A 27,732-nucleotide genomic window follows, 5' to 3' on the forward strand; every position below is an offset into this window, starting at 1 on the left:
TAGGAAGGGGAAGACCCAGAAGCCCCCAAGAGCGCCGGAGAAAGACGTGGTCTTGGCGCCTCCTTCGGAACATATCTGTGAGCCCTTTTTATGGCCCACGGACTTCGCCGAGGTGAACTTTCTTCTTGATTTTCTGGCCTTGCTTTTTTTTTCTGTATTTTTTGTAGCCCCTCTGTTGACTTTTTGCTTTTTCCATTTTCAGAGGAACGATATGCTCTCCAAGCTCGTCGCCGTCGAACTCTCCAAAGCGTCCAACGACTATGCTGAGATGCAGAGGAAGTTGGCGGCTGCTTGTCATCGGGCCGAGCAGGCTGAGGCAAACTTTGAGAAAGCCAGAGCTGCTAGGATTTCGGCCCAAGATGAAGCTCAGTTTGCCAAAAACCAGCTCGTCATCCAGCGAGAGCAGACGAAACGGAGGGATGCTGCCGCCGTGGTTGCCCAAGGAGAGGTTCTCCGTGCTTTCGCGGAGAAACTCTTTCTGAGCAATCAATTTTCGGCCTTTGTCGGTGATCTGCTGAAACTGATGACCGATAAAGCCGAGCAGGGTCCCGAAGTCATCCTGCCGCTGTACGGCCGAGAGATAGCAGCTCGGCTTCAGAGTCTGCCGGTGCTTGAGGAGCTTGCTTCGTCCTCGGTCCTGCTTTCTGCAGACCAAGTTCGTAGTTGCCGAGCTGACCGCGATGAGAATATGGAGGCTATCTTTGCCTCCATAGGGTCAGTTTCACCCGCTCCAATTTTCCATGGAGAGGGTGAGACCGAGCAGCATGAGCGGCAGACCGGCGATGAGCAGGCCGAGCAGGAGGCGCAGCAGATCGGCTACGGTAGCGCCGAGCAGGCTGGGGAGAGCAGGGAGGCCGAGGCTGAAGCTGAAGCAGACAAGGAGAAGGAAGCTGAACCTCACCGAGAAGGCGGAGACGAAGCTGGTGGAGTATGATTTCGTCTCCCTTCTCTTAGTTTAGTTTCTTCCTTCTTGTAAAACGGCCTTGAAGCCCTTGTGTAGAAAATTTTTTTTCTTATGAATGAAAAAATTCTTCTTTCTGCTCTTGTGTCTTCGTATAGCCTTTCGTACTCTCTTTTACTCCTGTTGTGGTTTACTACCTGCTCAGTAATCTGAAATGCCGAACTGACATAGCTGCTCTATATTCTGAACTCTTAAGGAGCTGGAGGTACTTCACTGGAAGCGGCTGTACTCTTCGGCTTTAGACGAAGCTGAGAAAAGAGCCATAGCTGACCAGGTGAAGAATGACGAACTCTTGGCTCGTTCAGTGAAGCTGGAGGCCGACAATAAGGACTTAGAGTCCGAAAAGAAAGATCTGGAGGCCGAGCTGAATACCGCCGTCGCTGAGAGGACTGCGTATGAGGATTTCATCTGCAGGCGCGGGGGAATGACCATCTCTGAAGTTCAGGAACGAGTTGACGAACTGTGGGAGGAATATCATGTACTCCGGAGGAACAATGCGCTGGAGAGCTCGGTTTGCCAACAAGTCGTGAATTCATTGCGGCGCTATGCTTCTCGGTACGACATCATTCTTTCCCGGCGTCCTTCAATCGAGAGATTCCTTAGGCATTTCCCGCCAACAGATGCTCGCACTCCAGCTCAAACTTCTGATTCACTTGCTCAAAATCCTACTCCAAGTCAGCAACGAACTCAGGAACAACCGGAGACGTCAAGTCGAGGACGGACTGAAGTTCGCAGAGGAGCGGTGACTATGAGTGAGCAAGATCGGCAAATGATTCGTGAAGAGACTCTTCGCCGCCGAGGTGCTAGAGCTTCTCGGGCTCAGGGAAGAGGCGGCAGGTCGATCAGAGCATCTCGTCAACCTGCTTATTCTTCAGCTGCCCGGAACGCCCGAACTCGGCTTCATGGGGATTTTGTGAATAGGTGGCTCAACTTTAGCAACCCTGGACAATAGAATAGTCATTTGTAATAGCGTAACGCCATTTTGTAGGGTAGCGGAGTTGTATGCCGAACAAGATTTAATAAATGAAATTTTCATTTCGCTTCTAACACTGCGTATTAACAGCTCAGCGAAATAATTTCATCGTACTTGTCCTCGGTCTTATGAAGTAAACTTCTTTGACCGGACTTGGTCCTCGGTCTTATGAAATAAACTTCTTTGACCGGACTCGTCTTTGGTCTTTATGAAGTAAACTTCTTTGACCGGACTCGTCTTTGGTCTTATGAAGTAAACTTCTTTGACCGGACTCGTCTTTGGTCTTATGAAATAAACTTCTTTGACCGGACTCGTCTTTGGTCTTTATGAAGTAAACTTCTTTGACCGGACTAAGCTTGTGTCCTAATTTGGCGAGTTTTATCGCTTGGATCGGACTTTCCCTTGTCCTAATTCGGCGAGTTTTATCGCGTGGATTGGACTTTCCCTTGTCCTAATTCGGCGAGTTTTATCGCGTGGATCGGACTTTCCCTTTGTTGCAGTTCGTTTCAGACGAACTGCTTGTTTCTTAAGCTGAATTGTGGTCTTGTATCCTCCTTAGAAGCTTGGACTCACAATCGTTGGCTTATATATGTTCTAAAAAGGGGATCAGCCTTTGAAGAACAAGATACCTCAGTAACATTTGTAAGAGACGACACGCACATAGACAAAACACACCTAGACAAGCAAGACGCACATAAACGAACGGGACGCACATAGACAAACCAAACGCACATAGACAAAAAAGGACGAACAAGCACAAAGAAAGCACATACCCCTAGGACCGAACTAGACACAAGACTGACTGACCGGACTGTCTCTTACAAATGGAACTTCATGAGGTTGGAAATGTACCATGTTCGGGGTGCTTGTTCTCCTGACATGTGAGTCAATTTGTAAGACCCTTTGCCGAGGACTTCTGACACCCGATATGGACCTTCCCATGTGGGTTCGAGTTTGCCCAGCTTTTCTGCTCGGCTTACTTCGTTGTTTCTCAAGACGAGATCTCCCACTTGAAATTGCAGCTTTTTCACCCTTTGGTTATAATACCGGGCTACTTGCTCCTTGTACTTGGCTGCTTTTATGCAGGCCAATTCTCTTCTTTCTTCGGCCAGATCTAGTTCGGCTCTCAGTCCGTCATCATTCATTTCTGAGGAGAAATTTAGAGTTCGGGGACTGGGTACGCCGATCTCAACCGGAATCACGGCGGGCGGGCGGCTTCTCAGGATTGAGACGTGGCCCCAATCGGTCTTGCACCGGAGTCCTTTGAATCCTTTCAAAAGGAGTTCGGCGAGGATGTCCCTGATCGCCAAAAGGAGTTCGGCGAGTTTGTCCCTGATCGCTATGATCGGGCTTCCTCCTGTCTCCTCGGGATGAGCTGTCTAAAGACCGTTTGCGACGGTCTGCCTCATCGGCACGGGAGAACTGGTCCGCAATGTCCCACATCTGTTGAGCTGTTTGCGGACTGCATTCCACGAGCTTTCTGTAGAGAGCTCCGGGCAGGATTCCATTTTGGAATGCCGAAATGACAAGTAGATCATTGAGATCATCTACTTGTAGGCATTCCTTGTGGAATCTCGTCATAAAGTCGCTGATCTTTTCGTCGCGACCTTGACGTATAGAAAGCAGCTGAGCCGAAGTGATTCGGGCTTCCGCTTTCTGAAAGAACCTCCTGTGGAAAGCATCCATTAGATCTCGGTAAGATCTAATGCTGCCTTGGGGGAGGCTATCGAACCACCTTCTTGCGTTCCCGATAAGCAGCTCGGGAAACAGCTTGCACATGTGGACCTCATTGAGACCCTGGTTCGCCATGTTATACTGATAGCGTCCCAGGAAGTCATGAGGATTCACCAACCCGTCATAAGTCATCGACGGAGTTCGGTAGTTCTGTGGAAGGGGAGTTCGGGTGATATCGTCTGAGAACGGAGTCTTCAATGCTCCGTACATGGCGAACCCGACATCTCTTCGGTATGGAGGAGATGGAGATCTCCTGTGATTCCGGTACCGAGGAGGAACAGGAACATGTCGGGGTTGAGGATTCTTCTTCCTGGAAGACACGGCACTACTGCGGTAGTGACTTTCATGTCTGGATGAGGAAGGAGAATCCACCGTTTTCGTCTTCGGCTCTTGGCTCTTTTGCAGGAAGGCTAAGAACTCATCCTGCTTCTCAGCCAAGAACAGCTTGACAGCCTCATTCAAATCAGGCTGCTGGGAAGACTCGGTGTGTGGACCTTTTGAGCGGCTTGTTCCTTCATCGTGAAAACTGGAAGTAGATGTCTCCCGAGGCTGTTTTCCAGACCTGCGGGCTGGACTAGCTTCCTCATGGTTTTCACGAACGGTATTACGGGTAGTATGTGATCTGGTATGCATTTTTTTTGGGGTGGAAAAAGGGTCAAAAATTCGCTTTATCACAAATTTGGTTCTCTGTTTCCCACAGACGGCGCCAGTGATGGTGTGGCGAATTTTTGATGGTGATGAATGCTGGAAAATACAGATCACAACACAGAGATTTACGTGGTTCGATTTACTGAGGTAAATCTACGTCCACGGGAAGAAAAGAGAGCAGAGTTGTATTGCTTGATCTGTTTGCTACAGCTTACAATACAGACTTGCTATTTGATCTTTGATCTCTCAGAGAGCTTAACCCCAGTCTATCTGATCTAAGTTCTATTTATACATTGAACTAAGATCGTGGCTTGCATCACCACTAATGATGGTTGTGGATGTCGTGGAGGTCATGGAGATCCTGCATGGGTCCACTACCTCTTTGTTTGGTCCGCTTATCCCGCATGAGATCCTGCATGATTTGACACCACTAAATAGATCGTGTAGTGGTCATGAGATCCTGCATGGGTCCACTATCTCCCAGTTCGGTCGAATACTGAGACCGAACTGCTGAACTATTGCCGAGCAGCTTTTGCCGATCTGAGAGTAGAGCTTGATTGGTCGGCTTTTACCGAGCTGTAGGCTGGGGCCGAACTCTTTGGTAATGCCGAACTGATTGGTCGGCTTTTACCGAGCTGTAGGCTGGGGCCGAACTCTTTGGTAATGCCGAAATGATACTCTTCCTTGGGCTTTGGGCTGATGGGCCGTCACTGCTATTGGGCTTGTTTAGTACGTACCCCATCAACTAACACTCTTTATAAAAATATTCAAAGTACAGTATATTTATCGCAAAAAAATTGTTCTAAGAGTTTACAAACTTGGAGAATTGTACTTGGTGTATCTTATCTATTAGTATGGACCCATTTTGAACAGTGATTGGGCCGGCCCAAATACAAAGCAATCAGGGAAACCCTAAAGCCTAAACCCTATATCTATGTACACCAGTTGTCGTATCTCCATTTGTGTGTGGCAGAATGGGACGTGTGATTAGAGCGCAGCGTAAGGGAGCGGGTTCGGTGTTCAAATCCCATACCCATCACCGCAAGGGGCCGGCGCGGTTCCGGTCCCTGGACTTCGGCGAGCGCAACGGCTACCTGAAGGGTGTTGTGACAGAGATCATCCACGGTCCCTGGAATAAGTTACTGTATAACTAAAATTGAGCATATTCTTTGCAAATCAACCTAGTGTTTTGCATATCAATTGTGGCTATAATTTCATTTTTTAAATGCAAAGTTACAATAGTTACACATTTTCAATTGGACTTTTATGTATAGGTATCCACTAGCCAGATAATAATACTTACTTAATATACAAGGCGAGATACGTGGTTCCCATTGTATGTGTAGTTGATCCACTAGTGCAAAATAACGAATTCACATTCTTTTCAACAAAATCTCAAGAGAATACTTCAAGATATAATCAAGTCGAACATACACAGTCTTTGCTAGTAGTACTATAATTAAACTCTTTAACTCAACAAAGCTCTGCCTCCTTCTCCCTCTTCCATCCCGGCCATAGTATCATACAATGGCTGGTTCAATGTCTCCGGCAGCAAAAATGCAAGCATCCCTCCGGCCACCCCACACGCTCCGAACACCAGGAACGGCACCCTCTCCCCCATCACCACTACAAACGGCGCTAGTATCGCACCCATCTGCGCAGCCTGCGTCGCACACCCTAACGCCGCATTCCTCACAACAGTTGGAAACAGCTCCACCGTGTAGATAAACAACAAATTATACGTCCCCGCCATCCCAAATATCCCAAGAATCCCACAGACCATCCTAACCATTTTCCACACCCCATAGCCCTTTATCATCCCTCCTAAGAGGCAGAATGCTCCGCTAAACCACTGCGTTCCGATGCTCAGCGGTTTCCGACCGAATCTGTCAAGTAACACCGCTGTGAGGAAGAACGCGGGCATCTCCGCCACCGCGTTGAGGAACACGTTGAGGTAGAGATTGGTGCCGAGGTTCACCACGTTCAAGCTCAGCCCGTAGTAGACGACCGAGCAGAAGAAGTTGACCGCGACCGCCAGGAAGAGGCGGGCGCGGGTCAAGGGGCAACGGAGCACGTCCACTAGTGATCCATTGACAGCCTCCCTCTTAGCAGACGTGCTCCGGGGTGAATGGCCACTGACCTCCTCGTCCAGGGCGAGGAGGGCGGTGGTCGGGAGGTCCCCGTCGTTAGACCGGGCGATGGCGTGCATGGTTTGCATGGCGGGGCCCACCTCGCCGCGGATGAGGTGCCAGCGGGGGGACTCGGAGACGAAGGGGAGGACGAAGACGAGGAAGAGGATGGAGGGGATGGAGGTGGCGATGTAGAGGGCCCGCCACGAGCGGAAGGCGTAGGCGATGCCGGAGAGGGCGGCGATCCCGCCCGAGAAGAAGTAGAAGGTGGACATGCCAGCCGCGCCCCGCTTGGTGGCGCCCACGGGCTCGGTGGCAAGGACAAAGGCGCAGAGGCCGACCCCGCCGGTGCTGACGCCGGTGAGGAGGCGAAAGGCCACGTAGACAGGGTAGGTAGGGGAGAGGGCGGTCAAGCAACCGAAAATGGCATTCAGTATGCAAACAACTACTAAGGAACCTTTCCTTCCTAGCTTTGAGTCGGAGAGATGCCCGAATATTCCAGCACCTGATCAAATTTAACATGGTATTAAAATTCTCTGTATACATGAGTGGGGATATGATCAATTTCTAACTTGTCTATTATACATATTATCAATGTTAACATTAGTAATGTCAACATAAATTTAGTTGACATCCTATGTCTGTGTGCTGACATCTAATCTAATAGTACAGTATAGCACTTGGAATAGAGCAAATTATTCACGTATTTTATATTCGCACTTCTTAATTGTCACGCTTAAATACAATTTTTATTGGATTGAAAAAACAGAACCACTCCACGAGTAAAGATATTGTAGGCAAAACTAGTTGTTGATTATAAATTCAGATGTTTCGCATAGTCCTACCATAGCCCACTACTATCATGTCAAAATCAAATTGATTAATATATGGAGAAGTAGTTAAATAGTACTACCTCCATCCCGTAAATATTGTCTCACTTTGATCCGGCACGGGTTTTAAGAAATGTAATAGAAAGTGAGTTGAAAAAGTTAGTGGATTGTGGGTCCTACTTTTATATATTAGTTTTATAATAAAATGTTAGTAGGAATGAGTTAGTGGAATATGAGATCCACTACCAAAAATGGTAAAAAATGAAATGGGACAAACTTTGGGGGACGGACGGAAATGAAAAAATGGAACAAACTTTCAGGGACGGAGGAGGTAGTAGTAACTAGCAATACGTACTTTTAAACTGGGAAATGGTTGTTAGTTAATTAGGTAGTGTATAATTTTGTAATATCCGCCATGTTAGAAACTTTGAATGGAAGTGAGGCGTGCTAGCTAGATGTAAAAGCAACGTCAAAAAAGTGAAGTTTGAATGTGTAAAGAGATGAGGTTTTTGAGGATGAAAATGTGGATGTGTACTACTACATATACATTCCTAAATGAATAATATTTCAAGAAATAACTTTTTGAATTATTCTCCACGTGATGAGGTCGTGCTCTAACCTCCACAGGCTATCATTTAATCAAACTAAACATATGAAAATATAACATGATGATATGAGATCTTTGTGTGAAAATAGTTAATAGAAGGAAGATCCCAATTAGTTTAGCTATATGGAGTATTACCAAGATTGTAAAAAGAAAAAAAAAATTACCGATCATGCAGCCGGCGAAAAACAAGGCTTGAACCAACCCCACTTTATACTTGTCGCCGCAAACTAAGCCGAACTCGGCGACCGTGGAGCTACCCGGCCCCTCCACCCATTCCCACGTGCCATCCTCCATCCCACAAATGCTCGCCGCCTCTGCGCACCCGCCGCTCACGCACCGCCACGCCGGCTCGCGGTCGGCGAATATCACCACCATCGTGTGGAACGCCTCCAACGCCCACGCCATGCTCGTCAGCACAAAGTGCCGCAGCTGCCACCACCCGAATTCGCCGCAATACTTTTTCAGCATCTCGTCCATGCACAATCTCTCCGCCTCCGCCTCACTACATTTTGGAGGCGAGTGTTTCCACATTTTTTTTTTGATTTAGGGATTGGGATTGGGATTGGGATTTGAATGTGAAAGTGATGTAATTGTACCCCTTTTATCTCACTATCACATATATAAATAGGATTTTGATTCTATGGGTTGTCATATGTTTATTGTAAATTGATTTGGCTTTAAGCCTTTCACACGAAATCTGTCCCTCTATTTTAGTTAATCATCATACTTGAGGGTTGGTGAATGATCAACAAACCTGTCCCTAGCTAAGAGATAAGTTGATACTACTGCTACGCTTTTGAATTTGCTCTAAAATAAACGAATACTATCACAAATTAATTTCAAACAAATCAATAACATCACGACAAGTAAAATTTTATTCACCATAATCAAACTAATTTCCACCAAACCAGCACATGAATAAAATTGATAATACATTCCATTGTCAAGCTGGTTGATTTTTAAAGATAATTCATTCACCATCAACTAATTTCCACCAAACTAACACATCAACAAAAATAGATACTCCTACATTCCAATCGTCTTCGATGTAAAGTGATAAAGAACATGCATCAATCAATTAAAATTTCCAAGAATCAATGGAGCTTTTAATTAGTTAATTATTTGGTAGTACATAGTTAAACATAAAATAAAAATGGTTGAGCCTAGTTGTTCTCAGCACTAGTACAATAACTTACACATAAAACCATAACCATTGTGTTATTCGTGGCTAAATATTGGTGACTGGGTCAACGAGCACGGATTTGATCATGTCTTTGGTTTTAGTTTTTGAATTACCATATGCAGCTTCATCAGTGTATAGCACCATTATGACACGCACGAGTAAAGTGGACAACGCATTTAAGGATAGGAGTGGAAGCTTCTCTTGGGTGAAGAATTTCCTTGTTTAGAACCTTCCATGCATTTTTCTCTTGTTTGCGTAGCTCTGCAGAAGCTTCTTCCTCTGACACACCATTTTCAGGCATGTAGTAGTAATGCACAGCTGAGAGCTTTTCTTCAAACTGTGCATTTTATATAATCACAATCAGAATGCATATAAATAGTTACTCCTACTTGGGGAGATTTGATTTATCAAGAAAGTTGCACAACCACCTAATATTCAGTAAATCTCATGTCAAAAAGAAATTAATCCATTTGTGTAAGTTTGCAAATCATCATAAAAATCCATTTGACATGAGTTGCTGACTTTTTCAATTTAATCTGGTTTTGCTAACAAGCTTATATTTTACTAATTATTAATTTTTTGGTTGGAGAATATTAAAATGAGAGATTAAGAAAAGGATGAATTAGTGTTACCCCATATCCTGCAAGGTCATCCATTAGCCTGGTAATGATCAAAGATGATTTAATAATAGGTGGTTCACTCAAAACCCAATCAAAGTCTTGGTTGCTAATTGGATCATCGATGACAGCTAATGAATTTATTGACATCATCATGCATCCTGAAGACAAAACTGCCACTTTTGTATATTCCTCCATTGTAGGCTTGTACCTGCTGAAAGACCACTCCGCCTCTTTAAAGTACACCTCCGCCAACCTAATCATCTGCATAAGAGCATCCACAACGGTGGTGGCCCAACCCGCGTCCGTCTGCGCTGCTGGCACGGCGTCGAGCAACGACATAGCCATTGCATTTGAATTTTTCTTTTTTTAATTAAACATCGGTTTTTAATTAAAAAAACGATTTAAAATAAAATAAAAATTCACTTCCCAAAAAAAAATATATCCGTTTATTACGGTTTTTTACCACTTTTTATTTTTTTTTTATTTATTTCCCCAAAAATACACACTTTCATCTATAAATACCTCCACTTTCACACCCAAAAATTCACATCAAACTACACAATTCTCATCTTCATTCTCCCATATCCATTTTCATCTTCATTCTCTCATACTCTACAATATAACAATGTCCGGCCAAGGCGATGACCACCCGTCCTCTCACGGTTGGAACCCCTAATGGTTCGGTTCACAACCGTTTCCTAGTCCGGAAACAGAATATTCGGCCCCTCCTCAAACCTAAGATTCGGGCATTCCGGGTGGCTACCGGCCATACCCAATCGACGACCAAGGTGCCTCCGAAGGGCGATACGGGTGGACACCGGAGCCTAGGCCGACCGCCCCCTTCCAAACTCCGCCTCCTCCTACTCGCGGTGTCCGCACACCGTACACTCCGGCGGAGATGGATAAATTGTTCAAGGCGTACTTGGAAATCTCCGAAGATGCGGTGGTTGGCACGAACCAATCCGGCGATCACTTTTGGTAGCGCGTCTCTCGCCGGTACAATGAAAACCGGCCGCCGGGAACGATCGAGCGCAACGAGAGTATGGTGCGCAACTCCATCGGCCGAGCCAACGAAGAAATTGGCAAGTTCAATGGCTATTTCTTCCAGGAGACGCGGAATGCCGGGAGCGGCCGGAGCGAGGTCGACATCATCACTGCCTCGCTGAGCACCTACCAATCCATGAACGGCAAGTCGTTCAAGTACCTCAACGTTTGGCAGGACACGCGGACGCACCCGAAGTATATGGGAGTCAAGGTCGGTATCCCTATCTGACGCCGGCTCCGAAGAAGTGGCTAGCCAACTCGCCGGAGCTAACTTGGGTAGCCCCGATGCCGGACCAAGTGGTTCCAGACGCCGACCGCAAGGAAGGAAGAAGGCGGCGGCCGACCGCCGTCGCGTTGCGACTCCATCTGCCCCCGCTCCCTATGCGCTACCTCCACCCCCGAACAACTCGCTGTGGATGCTCTTAGGCCAACTCAATATGGTCGATAGGTCAACTATGACCCCCACGCAACTTCAAACGCACGAGACCATGATATTGGGTCTCCAAAAACAATTGGGGTTAGTGCCGCCGGATGAGTAGTCTTCATCGGGTAATATTAGCCAATAATTATGTAATTTTTAATTTTTAGGAGTTTAATTATGTAATTTTTAATTTTTAGTATTTTAATTATGTAATTTTTAATTTTTAGGATTTTAATTATGTCTTTTTTATTTTATTTGTAATTTGTAATATTTATTGTGGTTTTTTAATGAATTTTAATATTATGGAAATGTTTTTGTTTAATTGAATTTTAAATTGAATTGTGTTCGTCCTTGCGGAAGAGCACAGCTGTGGGTGTTGTGCTCTTGCCAGAGAGCAGGCATGAATAGTGACGCCGGGCCCACAATCGTGCTCGCTGGCAAGAGCACGGTTGTGGATGCTCTAAGTATCATTTATACTACTCCATCTGTCCCATAAAAGATGACATACTTGGAAAATGATACGGGATTTTAAGAGATGTTGTTTTATATGTTAGGTGGGGAGAGAAAATAATATATTTATATTAATATGAGATTGATCTTTATCTAAAAAAAGAAATGTGACATCTTTTGTGGTACAAACTAAAAGGGAAAGTAAAACATCTGTTATGAGACGGAAGGAGTATATATTAAGTAAGTATCATTTTTACGCCTTAATTCTTCATAAAAATATTCTGCACATATACCTCAGCTTTTCCATGTTCGACCGCATATGTGAGCATTGTATCTTCCATTTCAACATATACATCGAATAGGGCTTTGTAGTATATCCGCATGTACGGTGGCAATTCATCAATAGCATTAAGAGCATCCCCAACCATGCTCTTGCCAAAGAGTATAGTTGTGAGCTCGACCCTATATTTATTAATTTTTTACTCCCTCCTCTTCCCAAGAGCACAACACCCTCATCCATGCTCTTCCGCAAGGACATGCTCAAGAGTCTCACCATTCTATTATTCAATTTAAGTAAAAACATTTCCACAATATTAAAATGCATTAAACATATCCAAAATACTATTACTAATCATTAAAAAATTAAAATTTTCATAATTAAATTCTAAAAAATAAAAATTACATAATTTAAATCCTAAAAAATAAAAATTACATAATTTAAATCCTAAAAAATAAAAATTACATAATTTAAATTCTAAAAATTAAAAATTACATAATTAAATTCATAAAAATTAAAAAACTCACTACTCGTTGCCGAATTTCGCTCAAATGTGTTTGATTAAGTCATCTTGTAGCTCAATGTGGGTCTTGGTATCGCGTATTATGTGTCTTGTTTGGATCCTCTCGCGCACCGTCGTATGCATACCTCGGCGTGGGTGAGACCTTGCGGTTGAGCTTCCGGCTTCATCCTCGTCGTTAAAGTTAGACGCCATCGGTCCTTCATCAACTATAATCATGTTGTGCAAGATAATACACGTGTACATGATGTCGGCAATATTCTTAACGTACCACAGCCGAGACGGGGCCCTCACAATGTTGAATCGGCCTTGAAGGACCCCAAAAGCTCTTTCGACGTCTTTCCGAGCAGCCTCTTGACGCTGCGCATAAAGAACATATCTCGGGTCTTGCGGATTGTTGAGCGTCTTCACGAAAGTCAACCACCTTGGGTAGATACCATCAGCGAGATAGTAACCTATGTGGTATGGATTTCCGTTGACGGTGAAGTCGATCTCGGTGCTACACCATTCAAAACATCATTAAAGAGTAGTGAAGAATAGAACATGTTCAAGTCGTTGTTGGATACGGCCACACCGAAATATGCATGTCAAATCCATAGGCGGTAGTCGGCGATCGCTTCAAGGATAAGCGTTGGGCCGCCGCCTTTATGGCCGCTTAAGTGTTGCCCCCTCCAAGCATTCGGGTAATTCTTCCACTTCCAATGCATGCAGTCAATACTGCCAAGCATACCGGGAAATCTGTGGACTGTTTCGAAAAGATGAAGCAACCGTTGACAATCTTCGGTGGTAGATGCCCAAAGGAATTCATCACCGAAAGCAGAACGAACGCCGTCACAAAATTTTTTGAGGCATTCGATTCCAGTTTACTCACCCACATGCAAATACTCATCGAAGAGGTCAGCCGTTTGCCCAATAGCAAGTTTTCGGATGGCACAAGTACACTTCTGCAACGCCGAGAGACTTTGCCTACCGGTTGCATCTCTACGTGATTGAAAGTATTCAACACGGGCGGACAATGTGTTGACAATACGCATAAACAACCGTTTTGATATGCGAAATGGCGCCGGAAGTAATCATTCGGAAACCGCGGCTCGTCGGAAAAATAGTCGGCAACGAGCCTTTCGTGGGCTCTCTCCCGGCCACGAGGGATGTAGAGGCGAGTTGATCTAGTTGGTCGACGAGTAGGGGCGGGGGGTAGCGGCGGCGACATAGGCTTCATAGGCGGCATGATATTGTTCATAGTATTCTTGTTCTTCGCGCTCCGCTTCCGCCATGATATCGCTGAAATCCATTTTTAAATTTAGAGAGGGTATGAGTGAGAGAGGAAGATGTAGATGAGTTGTATGAAAAATATGAATGAGAGATAATTTGATGTGAAAAATGGATGATGAATGTGTGTATTTATTATAGATGATTTTGGGATTACAAAATTTTTAAAAAAAAAAAAATTCAAAAAACGGTAATAAAACGGCTATATTTTTGGGAATCCGAAAATATTTTTTTTATTTTTAATATTAATTTCAATTTTAAAAAAATAATAATAGAAATTGCAACGGCTAAGCCGTTGGAGAATGAGAGGGCGCCACGTCGCCCTGCTCAGAGGCACGGACGTGCTTGATACATCGAGCAGTGCCGTGCCGTCGGCAAGAGTGCAGCGGCGGACAGCAGCGTGCGTGCCGCGCCACCGGCACGGACGACGTCTTCCCTAACGAGCACCGTTGGGGATGCTCTAATGTCCCTATTAAACTCAAACTTTATAAATTGAAAATACCCCGAAAAATTCTTTTTTCATTAAAACTTCTTGATATTAATTTTAGAGCAAAGACAAAATAACAAAATTCAGTGGAAGACAAATTCTACGTATTTGTTAATTCTCAAACTTCGCAATTAACTAAGTGCATGGAAGATTAAATGAAAATAACAATTATGGCTTTCATTAAATAACATGAATTGATAATTTTCATTTAAACCCCAAAACATTGAAAATGGAACTAATACTTTGAAAAAATTAAATACGACGTTGTTTTAAACTACAATATGCATAATAAAACGTTCCACCTACCTTCGGACAATGCTAGTGAAAAGCGTTAGTTCCTCTAACGTTCCATAGACGTCGTAAATGTCGTCAAGGGCAGAAGCCAAAGTAAACACCCATAATCCAAAAATAGCATTCCACAAGTCTATCTCTAGCGAAGGGAAGTTTATTTGCAAAGTCCAATTCCTTCCACCACCTACACCAATAATTCAATCAATCAGTGATGCGTTCTCTTTAATTGGAGATTTATCACGAAAAAAAAAACGATGAATTTGTATGTTATCCATCTCTGCTAACCTTGTAAGATGACTTAGCTCTTTCTGGTGTACCTTCTGCACAAGATTGAAGTCCAATATCGCAAAATCGAGTAGCTTTTTGTTGCATGAGTCGTCTTCTTTGTACATAGAAATGAATTTTCTTGCTCCCAATCTGTTTAGAGTCTTTGAAATTGGGATATTCAGAGCTTCCCTAACTCGCGCCGAAAGAGAATTATTACTCATGTTCATGATTAAAGACCGGAGATGATAAGAGGAAAATTCTAATGCTTTGTCAAGAATTTCCTCTCCATGCACTCCATAGTTTGATGCCTCGTACAAGTTCAACAACCCTTCAACATCCTTCGTTATTGACTCCTTGAAATTTCCTTCCTCGTCTAAGAATTTGCTAAAAACATCTGTACAAATAATGATTAGTGAGTTAATCGTGAAGAGATTATAAAATAGAGAATAAACTACATAATTAAATTGAGAAAAAAATAAGAAAGATTAAACATGGTTATTTTTATCGTAATATAAAAACATCCCAAAAGTAATTAATACTACGACTCAATGTGTAGAGTTAGAAAAAATAGTACTATGATTCATATGTATAGACATACCGCATGGAACATGGAAACCTTGTTTGCGTAGTAGGCGAAAGCGAAGAGCAACTAGCCGAAGATCGTTGTCGTTATCCCTCTCAGTATAGGTGTCAGGAATCCATCGTAAGGTTGTGTCGATTTCCTTTTCGAAATGATAGCCAAGTCCAAGCTGTTGAATGAAGTCAATGAGTTGTAGTTTTAGGGTTAGATCATGTTCATCACTTTGAAGGACCAATTCCCTAATCTCTTCCTTTTGTCTTTCATGTTCTTCCTTTTCAGCAATGGAGATGTCCTAATTCGAACCAACACAAATTTAGCATGTTAGGGTATGAAACATCAAGTTAGGAGTGTTTCAGATTCAACTGACATCCCAACGATAGCTACCAAATATGATCAACTACTTGTGGAAGTGGAACATAGGATGATATAGAATAGCTTAGAAAAGGGTTGCTTTTTAGTCAAACTCTGATGTTTCTAGTAAAGTAAGATATTCTTATTGGATTCAAGGCCGCCCTTTCCCTTTTGTTTCTCTGCAAAATATTGTTGATGAACGTGAGATACAAGTCTTGCCGGGCGAAAATTACAAGGAAAAGAAAACAATGAAAATTACACGTTAAACAACTGAACAATTACATGGAAATATGTTGTGGAAAGCGGTAAGCCGAGTCGAGGAGTCCTCTTTCCGCAAGACGAGATACGCCCCGGTAGTGCTCTCGGTTTGGCGTGTCGTCCCCAAAGATAAAACGGCTTCGTCTCTGGAGTAGCAGCACCGCTAGCAACAGAGCTCCGGCGAACGGGAGTGAGGCGGGGGCAGAGCTTCGACGGGAAGTTATGCAGAGAGGGAGTAGGCAAAAATGCTTGTGTAGTGTTATACCTAGAATGCAGAGGACGCATGCCTATTTATAGGCCAAGTCCACCTGCAGGGCATTGATGGAGTCAACAGCCATTATGTGTGCCATGATGGCTTGACTGTAACCGCCGGGGGTTATTGACTGGTGCACTAGCCAGTGGGAGCTGAAGAGACACGACGCACCTGGACACGCTACATGACGGGATACACCATGGACCCGTCGGGGTCCATCGGGGACCTTTTGTCTCCCGTTATGGGTCGGGGTCCAGCGGGTACCTTTTGACTCCCGTTGTGAGCCGGGGTCCAACGGGGACCTTTGGTCTCCCGTCATGCGTCGGGGTCCAGCGGGGACCTTTTGTCTCCCGTTGTGCGTCGGGGTCCAACGGGACCATGACGTGAACCAGGACCCCTCGGGGATAGCGTGGAGTTTGGGGTGGTTTAAAAAGAACAAGCGGGGCTCGAACCACGCTCAACGACCAGCTCCAAAGAACAGCCCAAAGACCAAGGCACAAGGCACAAGGCACAAGGGTCACGGGTCACGGTGCGCGGTGACCGGGTCGCGGGCGGGCGGCGGCGGCGCGCGCGTGTGGGCTCTGTCACCCGTTTTATTCCACGATAATTATTACACATGATAATTCATCTGATTAAATACTTCATCAAAGAAGTCTATCATCCCCGATGTGAGATAATTAACACTTAGTTAATTAATCTCTTAGTCTTTTCACATAGCTCATTTCTAGCTTTATTGTAACCAACTTTAATATATTATTTTCTCACTCACCGGGAATCGGATTTGAGAAAATGAATATACTACGGTCATCTACTCGGAAGGTAGATCGACGTTATTGCATTTAATTTCATAAAATTAAATTTCTTGTAACATTTATTATTAGTCAAAAATCATTTGACCAAGCACGATTCCAACAAATATATATATATGTATATATATTGCCAGAGATAACAGTTGATCTTCATGTCCAATTTCTTCTTAATTCCAATCTTCTGTAACTTGCTGTCTATATTTGTTTGTAAGTTTTACTTTGTGCCGTAATTAATTGGGAAGTTTTAAATTGAGTTGAACCTCTAATTTAGTAGTATTCAATTCAAATAGCAAAGCACCGCCGCTGATAGAGATCTTGCAGAATAGGAGTATTTTTTCCAAATCATCCGGGTAATAGAGGCATAAATGTCATATCCCTATTAAAATGATAAACTAAAACAAATAACAGTATCAAATAAAAGAAATATATGTATCAAACAACTCTATATCGGTCAACCTTTTCCACACGTTTTTATCAAAGACTAAATGATGGAATAACTAAATCAATTTACATAGAATGAAATAATATATACCGTATGTTGTGAAGCATATGGAAGAAAAAAATCTAAGTTACAGAGCGACGGTTGTCGTTTACACCCACATTGTTACCTGAAATCCTGAAGCTGGAAGTAAATTAGGGTTCGTTTGTTACCCATGTTGGCCTAACATGGGTTAAGAAGATGTAATATCCAATATCAGGTTTAGTGATAGAGTTAGCAATCTCTGGCCTATGTTTGTTTGCACAGACACATATCCCCACCTCCGTAAACACGCTGTTTGGTATGCGTTTACGAAACTAGAGATACAAGTGTGCATTCCCGATTTTATCCTCATTGTTTTTCAAAACTAAACTGCTGCATCAAAGACAAGGCAGGCACATAAACTCAAACCAAGAACTGAACTTCCATTCATCAAAGAATGAATACGCAAATACAATTATGAATCCTGGATGATAGATTCATACAGTTAGTTATACAAATTAAGCTGAGGGAAATGTCGATTACCTTCAACAATCTACCACAACAATCCCAGAAAAGTTTGGCTATACTGAGTTCATTTCATTCAAAGTGAGATTCCCTCCTTTAAATAGCTGTGTTTCTCATCATCATCATCAGAGGAGGAGGAGCTACTGCCACTTGAGAAGTAAACCATCTTTATTAGAGAACCTGTAGATAATAAAGGAAAGATCAATGCAAAATCTTGATTGGTTCATCAACTCACTATTTTAAAACTTTGCATCACCGAGGGTACAGCTTTACAAAGTTGGAAATTATCAATAAATGAAGTAAAACTATACCAAGCAGAATGATAAATGATCTTGAATCCAAGTTGTAAAATTCGACAAGTCGAATTTAACATTTCCTCATAACGGAGTAACTTGTAAGAAAAATCCTACTACTTGAAAAGATTGCTTTTTTACGGGCATTTTCGTATAATTAAAATAGGAAGCGCCCAAATCACAATTGAAAATGGGAAAAGGGTAATCAATCGCAGTCGCAAATCAAACAAAAGCAACAACTGCAATTGCATACGAAGGATATCCAGCAATTAAACAAGCGATCACCTCCTATATCAAGAGAAAGATGCGAAACGTGATCACGATGACTGGACTTCAATTCCGAATTCGCAACATGAGTTCCAACAGTCTCCATCCCGTTGACGAATGAATCACGAAATTCGATTCGGCGGAGTCTCCGAGTAGCGACTAAATCATTTATACATAGAAATTGGTTAAGCCCATTATGAAATTATAATTCAGACGACCACCAACGGCAACCACGATGTTCGACCCAAACCAATTTTGTAGATGAACGCGTCGCGATACAGCAAGTGCTAGTTGATTGTGCTGCAATTTTGCCGATCCATGGAGTGAATGGAGAATAAAGGTCAGGGGTATGGAAGTCAATTGGGTGAAATGCCAAAGCTTCAAGCTCCTTTCTTCCTCCCTATCGCAGGTTAAACTAGAGATTGAGTTATCTGCATTTTGGTTTCCCGTGTCTACGTTTCAGTCGGGTCGTGGGATGGAAGATCCGGGTCAGGTAGATAGCTAACATGCCAACCAAACAAGGAAGTTGGGGTAGATAGGGAGGCCTAACATGGACTAACATGGGTACCAAACGAACCCTTAAAGGAAACGCCATCTTATATATTACTATAACTTTGAGATTGATTTGAGGAAATGGGCTTATTACTATTTATAGAAATCCCTAAGGTCAGCCTTTCTTTCTCGGAAAAATATACCCCATTTATCCGTACGAAATAAAATTTATCGGACTTCTAAATATTTCTTAAATTCAGTTAATTAAATGATTAATACTATAAATTTCCTCAATTAAATTATTAGTTGATTATAATGATAATCATAATAAGATATATACAATGAATCATTATGAACAAATAAATCAATAAAATTATTATTATTATTATTATCATAATTAGTATTTTAATAAAATAATATTTCAGCCATACAATCAGAAAGTAAGGGAAAATTAATTTTGTAAATTTTTATATTAAAACTTATATCATGAACCACTAAGACTATTGGTAGTGGACGGATGACGTACTAATCATTTCAGTCCGTTCGATAATAAGAGTCACATTTTACTTTTAGCATAAATAATAAGTAGGTCTCACATTTCACTAACTTACTTCACTCACATTCTATTATAAAGCAAATATATAAAAAGTGGACCTCATATTCACAAATTTTTTAAATTCACTATTGTTTACTTTTTTTAAAAATCGTGTCACGCCAAATGTGACTCCTATTATGAGACCGAGTAAGTACTGTAAATATGTAATAAAGCCGAAATTAGAAAAAAGTGATAGCGAGTATAACTCAGACAAAATAGCAATATTTTTTGTTTACATACTCTTCTTGTTAAATAAAAAATCATATAAATATGTGAAATTTAAACATCAGAAGCCAAATTACTGAAATAAACAAGCTATTCTTTTTCCCCCTCTCTCTCTAAATGAACATCACTGAAATAAACAAGCTATTCACTGTATTGCGCCCAATAGACTGCATTGATAAATTAGAGTGTCCACTATGGAGTGGACGCGGCTATAGCCGCGAGGGTGGGCAGTCAGTGGGCGGCCTATAGTGGCGAGGTTGTCCGCCCCGAGGGCGGACGCGGCGGACGTGGCGAGGGTGGGCGGACGGGCGATCGCCGGGTGCGGGGCGAGGACGCGGCGGGGGGACATAGCCGCGCCTATAGGCGCGGCGACTATAGTGCGGACATCCGCCGCGGCGCATGCGGCGCGATTTTAATTTTTTTTTCCTCTATAAATACCACTCCCCACCACCTATTTTTCACCATTTTCACAAAATCCATCCACTCACTATCTACACAACCACCCTCTAAAATATGCACCGAGGAGACAACGAATCACCCGACTCTCAGGAATCGGGATATGGCAGCAATCCATCAAACCCTTCGGCCTATCCTTCGCAGCCATCGGGTTTTGGCGGATATGCTTCTCAGCCGTCGGGCTTTGGCGGATATGCGTCTCCGTCCCAGCATTGGAGTTGGAATCAATCTCTCCCACCGTGGGCATCGAGTCCACCCCTTCCTCCATCTCAGTTGTGGAGGTCCTCTCCAACTCCGCCACCTTTACAACGGAATCTGAGTCGTTCCGCATTTGGAGATTACAGACCCAACCTAGACGCGCTTCACCAGCCGAGTCCTGGTTCCCCTTTCCAAGCCAGCCAATCTCCGTTCACCGGAGTTCCGCGGCGTTCCCGGGACGTCCGTCGCGACGTCCTTGCGGACTTCCGCCATTGCGTTGACCCCACGGACGTCCCGATTATTTTATTTTTATTTTTGAAAATTCTATAATTCCGTAAATTATTTAATTTGGTGAATTTGTGAATTTTTATTAATGTGAGAAGTCCGTCGAGATATCTTTGAGGATGTCCGCCACTGTACAGTGAGAAGTCCTTATGACGTGGCAGTGCAATGAGAAGTTCTAACGACGGTGGATGCCCTTATAGTAACAAACAATTATACAAATAAAATACTCCTACTCATCAATTAAATCTAATTTCAACCGTAATTTCTTTATAAATAAATTACTACTACTACAAAGAAGATTCCTCCAAAAAACAAAGTACAAATAAAGAAGCGGAGAGGGAATCCTGAGGATTGAAAGCCAAATCCCCAAATTTGAACTCTCAACCAAATCTAACCATCTATTCAAACACTTATCAACGGTCGTAATCCACGATCCCCTTACTGCTTAATGATTGGTTCATATGCAACCCCCATCACTATATAATCCACTCGAACCGAAATTTCACTATCAATTAGCCATTTCTTTGTTCCGAGCTCCCTCCAAATCTCTTTCTTCCTAATTCTCTTCCAAGCTTTAAGAGATCGCAATGGCTGGTCGGGGCAAGACGCTAGGATCCGGAGCGGCTAAGAAGGCCACATCTCGAAGCAGTAAGGCCGGCCTTCAGTTTCCCGTCGGCCGTATCGCTCGGTTTCTCAAGGCTGGAAAATACGCCGAAAGAGTCGGCGCCGGTGCTCCGGTCTACCTCGCCGCCGTGCTAGAGTACCTTGCCGCAGAGGTAATTACCTTGAATTAATCAGTCTGTTTGAAAAATTGGCTTCCTGGATCTTTCGATTTTATGAATTTTGTGTCCCGATTTCAGAAATCCCCAAATTCTAGGGTTTGTAACAGTCTCAGTAAAAAGGCACAATTTAATTGAGTTTGAATTTCAGGTTCTGGAATTGGCCGGCAACGCAGCGAGGGACAACAAGAAGACGAGGATTGTTCCCCGTCACATTCAGCTGGCCGTGAGGAACGATGAGGAGCTGAGCAAGCTTCTTGGGGATGTCACGATTGCGAATGGCGGTGTGATGCCCAACATTCACAATCTACTGCTCCCGAAGAAGACCGGGTCGTCAAAGCCCTCTGCTGCGGATGAGGATTAGGCCGTCGCTATTCCGGTTGCTAGTTTTCTACAGATTGTTGTTTCGTGTTTAGATGCATTTGTTAGGGAGGGAATTGAGCTTTTTTGTAAATGAATGACTGGAATTTAAATCCCCTTTTTTCCTTTTTCTTGTTTAGCTAATAGCAGTTGTAATCAACAAAAAGCTACTCCATATTCTTGAGCGCTTTATGAAGTCGAATTTGCTTATCCTTTTTTTTGTTTTTTCTGTCTGGGCGATAAATTTAATTTAAACAAAATGGAGAAGGAAGAAAGAATGGTGAAGCGTTAAAAGAGTTGTAGATCATAGATTTCCAACTCCAAGCAAATGCGCAAGAATTTGTCTTGGGTCAGGAAGAACCACTGTTGTATCTCGGTTCCTAGGCGCTATACTCGCAACTTGCACTTCTTTTGCATACTTTATCCAATATTATAAGGAAATCGCGAACAATCTCAGGCCCTCATCCTTAGCAGACTTCCCATGGAAGTAGTCTGCACTACTCTTTAATAATGCCATAATACGCTTTTCTTCCTCATGCGACCACCTCACATCAACCTCAGCGTTCACCACGAAGCTCCTCAGTGCCTGGTGAAAGCCATTATCTGGCGGTATGCTTTCCATTTCGGATCTCAGGGTATTCCTGGCTTTATCAAGGGCGTGGCCGAGGTTGGCTACTGTTCCTGTTAATGTGTCAGTATCCAGTAGAGCGGCGCTCCTGACATTCTCAGAGCATCTCCAATAAGCACGGACGTCAAATAGCCATCAAATAGCCTTCACATTGCCACATCATCAGCACTACAATTCTCCTGCCACATCAGCTTGCCACATCAACTGGACATCAAATAGCCCTCACATAGCCTTCACACTAACAATTATATAATTTAATTTACACTTGTATCAACATACGGAATTTAATTTACGAGACAAATACGGAAAATTCGAATAATAATATTAAAATTTAAAAAGTACATTAATTTTTAAAAAAAGTACAATAATATAAAAAAAATACAAAAATTAAAAAGTACACTAATTTAAAAAAGTAAAACAAAATCACTCATCGCCGCCGTCCTCGTCTCCGTCGTCGCCCAGCGCTTCTTCACCGTCGTCGCCGCCGCCTCCGTCGCCACCTACGCCGCGGCTATTCCCGCCGGTGTCCCTCCTCATCGCCTCCAATTCTTCACGCTGGCTCTGGAGCAATACACGAAGAAAATCCTTCACCTCGGGGTCCACCGCCGCTTGGAAGTCGGCTAAGGTCTTCACCATTTGAGCGCGCGAAGAATTTGAGCTCCTCGGTAGACCTGCCGAGGGGGGATGACGAATGGACGTCCTGGGAACTCGGGGTGCCCCCCCTCGCAACCTGCTGCGCCCGCCTTTGCCCAACCGGGCGAGGTCGGCGACCGAACGACCGAGGAGTCGGGACCTCCTGGGCCGTCTCAGGGAGGTCTGACGAACCACCGCTGCTGCCGCTATAATCTCCGGTATAGTTCAGTCTCTGCCTCTTCGGCCAGCCAGCGTCGACGCCTGCCCGGAATTTCTCCGACTCGTTGAGCACAACGTAGCAGTTCCAGTAGGTGAACTCATAGTACTTCTTATCCGGATCGGGGTAGGCTCTCTCCGCAATCCTCCTGCAGTCTTCCTCTGTTTGGCCACTGGTCTGCATGCGGAGGGCGTTGGCGTACAAACCCGAAAATCGAGATACGCCAACCCTGATTCGGTCCCAGCACTTCCGGACCTCCTCCCCGGTGCACGGTCTCCCTTCAGGGCAAAATGCCCTGTAGGCTGCGGCTATCTTGGCCCACAAGTTGACGATCCTCTGGTTATTCGAAACCAGAGGATCGTCGCAGACACTCACCCACGCCTTGGAAACCGCAACGTTCTCCGCGTCTGTCCACTTCCTCCGGCCCCGGATTTCGGCTTGGGGCTGCGACGACTCGCCGACCTTCTTCGCCTTGCCCTTCTTCTTACCCCGCCCTACTCCCTGGCTTTGAATGAGAGTTTCCGAAACCTCGTTAATATCAAAACCCAAGTCGGCTAAGGAGAAGGTCTCCGTATACTGTGCATCCGTTGGGGTCGATGTGTGCGAAGAACCGGTGGAAAAATCAAAAGTCGGCCGATAGGCGTTGTCCCCCCCGTGCGTCCCCTGCGCCGGGGGAATCATCTGTTGCGCCGGTGGCATCATCTGTTGCGCCGGTGGCTGCATGCCGGGTGCCCACCCCGGCATCATCTGCATAGGGGGCTGCATGCCGGGTGCCCACCCCGGAATCATATGCTGCCACGGGTACATGTAGTAGTACCCGCTCATCGGAAGCCAACCACCTCCCCCAGGAGCCGGGGAAGTATGGGACCCTGCCCCGGGAGTCGGGGGCGTCTGAGACCCTACACCGGGAGGCGGGGGAGTCTGAGACCATCCCCCGGGATTAACTGGAGTACCTTCGTAGTTGTTCTCCATTGCTCGTTATTGATCTTATACAGAAAGTAAGGTAGAGAGAGAGTACTCGTTAAAACAAAGGGTGCGAATGAAAATGAGGTTCAACGCGCGTATATATAGTGTTTTCGAAAAACAAAAAAAAAAAATTTAAATCCGACGCCGGTTTGGCGCCGATCCGGGACGCACAATGGCGCCCGTGAGGATCAACGTCGGAACCGGCGTCGGAACCGGCGTCAGCGCGGGAATCGGCATGGCGACGCCGATTTCGCCCACGCCGGTTCCAATGGTTCGGCGTCAAACCGGCGTGGGCGAAAAATCGGCGTCGCGGTGGTGACGCCGGTTATTGGAGATGCTCTCAAACTCGGCTACTGTTCCTGTTAATGTGTCAGTATCCAGTAGAGCGACCCTCCTGACATTCTCAAACTCGTTACTCAAGCCAGAGACCATCTGGAGGCCAAGGCTCCTGAAATGCTTGTCCGAGGGTTGATTAGAGGAATCATCAGACTTTATGCACCTATGTGCTGCTCTTAGAGCATCTGTAACGCGGAGGGCCGGGCTGCAAATCGCGAGTCTCGGCCCGTCCCATGCGTTACACGGAGGCGAGTCACGGCCCAGGCCGGTCCCGGGGCCGCGTTCCCGGCCTGGTGAGCGTCCTGCGTCCCGGCCTGGTACGGCGTTGCAGCTTGGGGGCCGTGACGGAAGGGCTGCAATTTTTACCAAAAATTGGAAGAAAAGAAGATGGAGGAAGAGAAAGAAGAGGGAGGAGGAGAGGAAGAAGAGAGAGGAAGATGAAGAAGAGGGGCGGTGACGTGCTGCAGATTTGCAATTATTGTTCTGAATTTTTACATTTTGGAAGAGGAAGAAGAGGGAGGGGGAGATGAAGAAGGAGGAAGAAGAAGAAGAGGGGCGACGTGCTGCCTACTCCCCAATTTTTTATTTTTTTAATATTCTTATATTTTTTAGGTTATAATTTATTGTTTTGGTATTAAAAATGAAATTCTCGTGTTATAAATGAAATTTTTCGTGTTATAAATTTCCGGTGTTTTTTATTTTACGTGTAAAATAGGTTGGAGTTGTGGATAGTGTCATTTATTAGTTGCGGCCCGAGGCCTAGGCCGCAACTGTAGAGGAATGATGACGTGGAGGGGACTTGGGGCCGGAAATGGGGACGGGGTTATTGATGCCCTTATGCCTTCGGATCAGATTATTTCGTGGACAACAAAGTGCAACAGTGTAGTCTTTCTGTATGTTCCTTTCACGTCTGCTAACTTGAGAAGGGTATCGAGCTTAAATGCCTGTGCACCACCACGGAAGGTCCCATCGTTCATACGATTCCCGGTTTTAAGAACGGCCTCCAAGAGCTTGAAAAATAACCTGCTTTGCCGCAGCTCTGAACTAGCAGCCTGAAATATGATATACACTTGATACAACATAATGCTCCGTATTCATACATAAAACAGTTCATTGTGATTGGAGTATTAAACTTGAATTGGTGTTAGGCCATCTGCAACGCTGTTTCTTATCCGTCCCTTAACCGTATCTTAAATTACTATTCTTGGGCCCCACTGTACTTTTTACTCCATCTCTTAACTAAGGGATAGAACATGCAATCCTCCATCTCTTATCCGTCTCTTAACCATCTCTTAAATTACTATTCATTCATTTTCATTTTTTATTTTTATTTCCAACTAATTCAATTAATAAAAACACATTTCATTAAATAAAATAAATTTACAACACAAAATTTTTGAAAAAATTAAAAAACATAATTAAAAATCCTAAAAAATGAAAAATACTTAATTTAATTTCTTCCGCTCACTCTCACTAAATTCAAAATCTTTAAAGCTCAAAGAAGCAGAAGAACGACGATGATGTGCGTCTACCGGTTGCCAAATTTTTCCCAAATGTGCTCAATTAGATCATATTGGAGTTGGGTGTGGGCGGTAGAGTCACGTGTCCTTGCTCGAATAGACAACCGTTCTTGTATAGACGGATGCACTCCACTGCGAGGCGGACTACTTGCGGTAGAGCTTCCGGGGGGCTTCAGGGTCGAACCAGTTTCCCGCCTCAGGTCCTTCGTCTTGGACAATCATGTTGTGCAAGATTATGCACGAATACATGATGTCGACCATACTCTCCATAAACCACGTACGAGCCGGGGCTTTGATAATGTTGAAGCGCACTTGGAGAACCCCGAACGCCCTCTCCACATCCTTACAAACAGCCTATTGCTTCTGCGCAAAAAGAGCCTGCTTTGCGTTCACAGGCCTGCTGCACGTCTTCACGAAGGTTGGCCACTTCGGGTAGATGCCGTCGGCAAGATAGTACCCCATTTTATACCGCTGGTTGTTAGCGATGAAGTTGATGGTCGACGCTTTACCATCCAAAACTTCGGCGAAGAGGTCGGATTGGTGGAGCACGTTTACATCGTTGTTCGATCCGGGGACCCCGAAGTACGCATGCCAGATCCATAGCCGGTAGTCGGCAACGGCCTCGAGTATAACGGTGGGGTGGGTGCCTTTGTGGCCGCTCGTGTACGATACCCTCCACGCCACAGGGTAATTCTTCTATTGCCAGTGCATGCAATCGACGCTGCCGAGCATCTCGGAGAATCCGTGCACTTCTTCGTGAAGGTGGAGCAGAAACTGACAATCTGTCGTGCTTGGCTTCCGGAGAAATTCGTCGGTGAAGGATGCCCGGACGCCTTTGCAGAATTGAATCAAGCACATTCTCCCAATGCTTTCTCCAATGTGGAGGTATTCGTCGAACACATCCGCCGTTTGTCCAGTGGCAAGCTGACGGATTGCTGCAGTAAATTTCTGCAGCGTCGTGTGGCTGGAACGGCCGACGGCGTCGAACCTTTCTTGGAAGAACTCTTCCCGGGCTGCCAATGTATTTGCGATGTGGAGAAATAGCGGTTTCCGCATGCGAAAACGGCGACGGAAGTAGGTATCTCCCCAAACCGGGTTATCGCAGAAGTAGTCGCGTACTAACCTTGCGGCAGCTTCCTCCCGGTTACGATGGATGTTAGTCAGGGAGCGTCTTTGGGGCGGCGCGGCTTTCTCCGCCTCCCAGCGTCGATCTTCTTCAAGTGATTCTTCCATTATTCGACGCATCTGCTCATATGGATCCATTAGATCGATTAACTTTAGGGGAAGAATAAAAGAGTTGATTTGAGATGAAAATTGGAGTGGAAAGAGAGATGATTTGAGAAGAATAGATATGTGTTTGTATGTAAAATGATGATGAAATAGGAGTATTTATAGAGTAAAAAACAAAATTGGGAAAACAGTCGGAAAACGGTAATATTATGCATGAATAAGCAGAAGATGTGCGTCTACCGGTTGCCAAATTTTTCCCAAATGTGCTCAATTAGATCATCTTGGAGTTGGGTGTGGGCGGTAGA

At 44.4% G+C, this 27,732-nt stretch overlaps 1 protein-coding gene, 1 long non-coding RNA gene and 1 pseudogene across 2 annotated transcripts; all 3 read right to left on the reverse strand.

Moving 5' to 3' along the window:
- Positions 1 to 5,657: 5,657 nt before the first annotated feature.
- On the reverse strand, positions 5,658 to 8,450 carry LOC121771169 (organic cation/carnitine transporter 4-like). Its single transcript, XM_042167955.1, has 2 exons — positions 8,047 to 8,450; positions 5,658 to 6,950 (listed from the first exon to the last, which is right to left on the reverse strand). Exons 1-2 carry the CDS (start codon positions 8,411 to 8,413, stop codon positions 5,785 to 5,787), a joined length of 1,533 nt encoding a protein of 510 aa, XP_042023889.1. The 5' UTR covers positions 8,414 to 8,450; the 3' UTR covers positions 5,658 to 5,784.
- A 660-nt stretch (positions 8,451 to 9,110) lies between these two features.
- Positions 9,111 to 27,732, reverse strand: part of LOC121771836 — a 35,928-nt pseudogene continuing 17,306 nt past the window's right edge.
- LOC121770710 lies at positions 17,846 to 19,074 on the reverse strand. Its single transcript, XR_006043816.1, has 2 exons — positions 18,526 to 19,074; positions 17,846 to 18,127 (listed from the first exon to the last, which is right to left on the reverse strand). It is a non-coding gene; the product is annotated as an uncharacterized LOC121770710 (long non-coding RNA).

The sequence above is a fragment of the Salvia splendens genome, chromosome 16, assembly GCF_004379255.2.
Source record: "Salvia splendens isolate huo1 chromosome 16, SspV2, whole genome shotgun sequence".
Classification (NCBI taxonomy): domain Eukaryota; kingdom Viridiplantae; phylum Streptophyta; class Magnoliopsida; order Lamiales; family Lamiaceae; genus Salvia; species Salvia splendens.

Excerpts from the sequence above, each read along its gene's own strand:
- LOC121771169 (XM_042167955.1), bottom strand. The coding sequence starts at position 8,413 with ATGTGGAAACACTCGCCTCCAAAATGTAGTGAGGCGGAGGCGGAGAGA. Across the intron at positions 6,951-8,046 it reads TTTCGCCGGCTGCATGATCG|GTGCTGGAATATTCGGGCAT; the intron begins GTAATTTTTTTT and ends AAATTTGATCAG.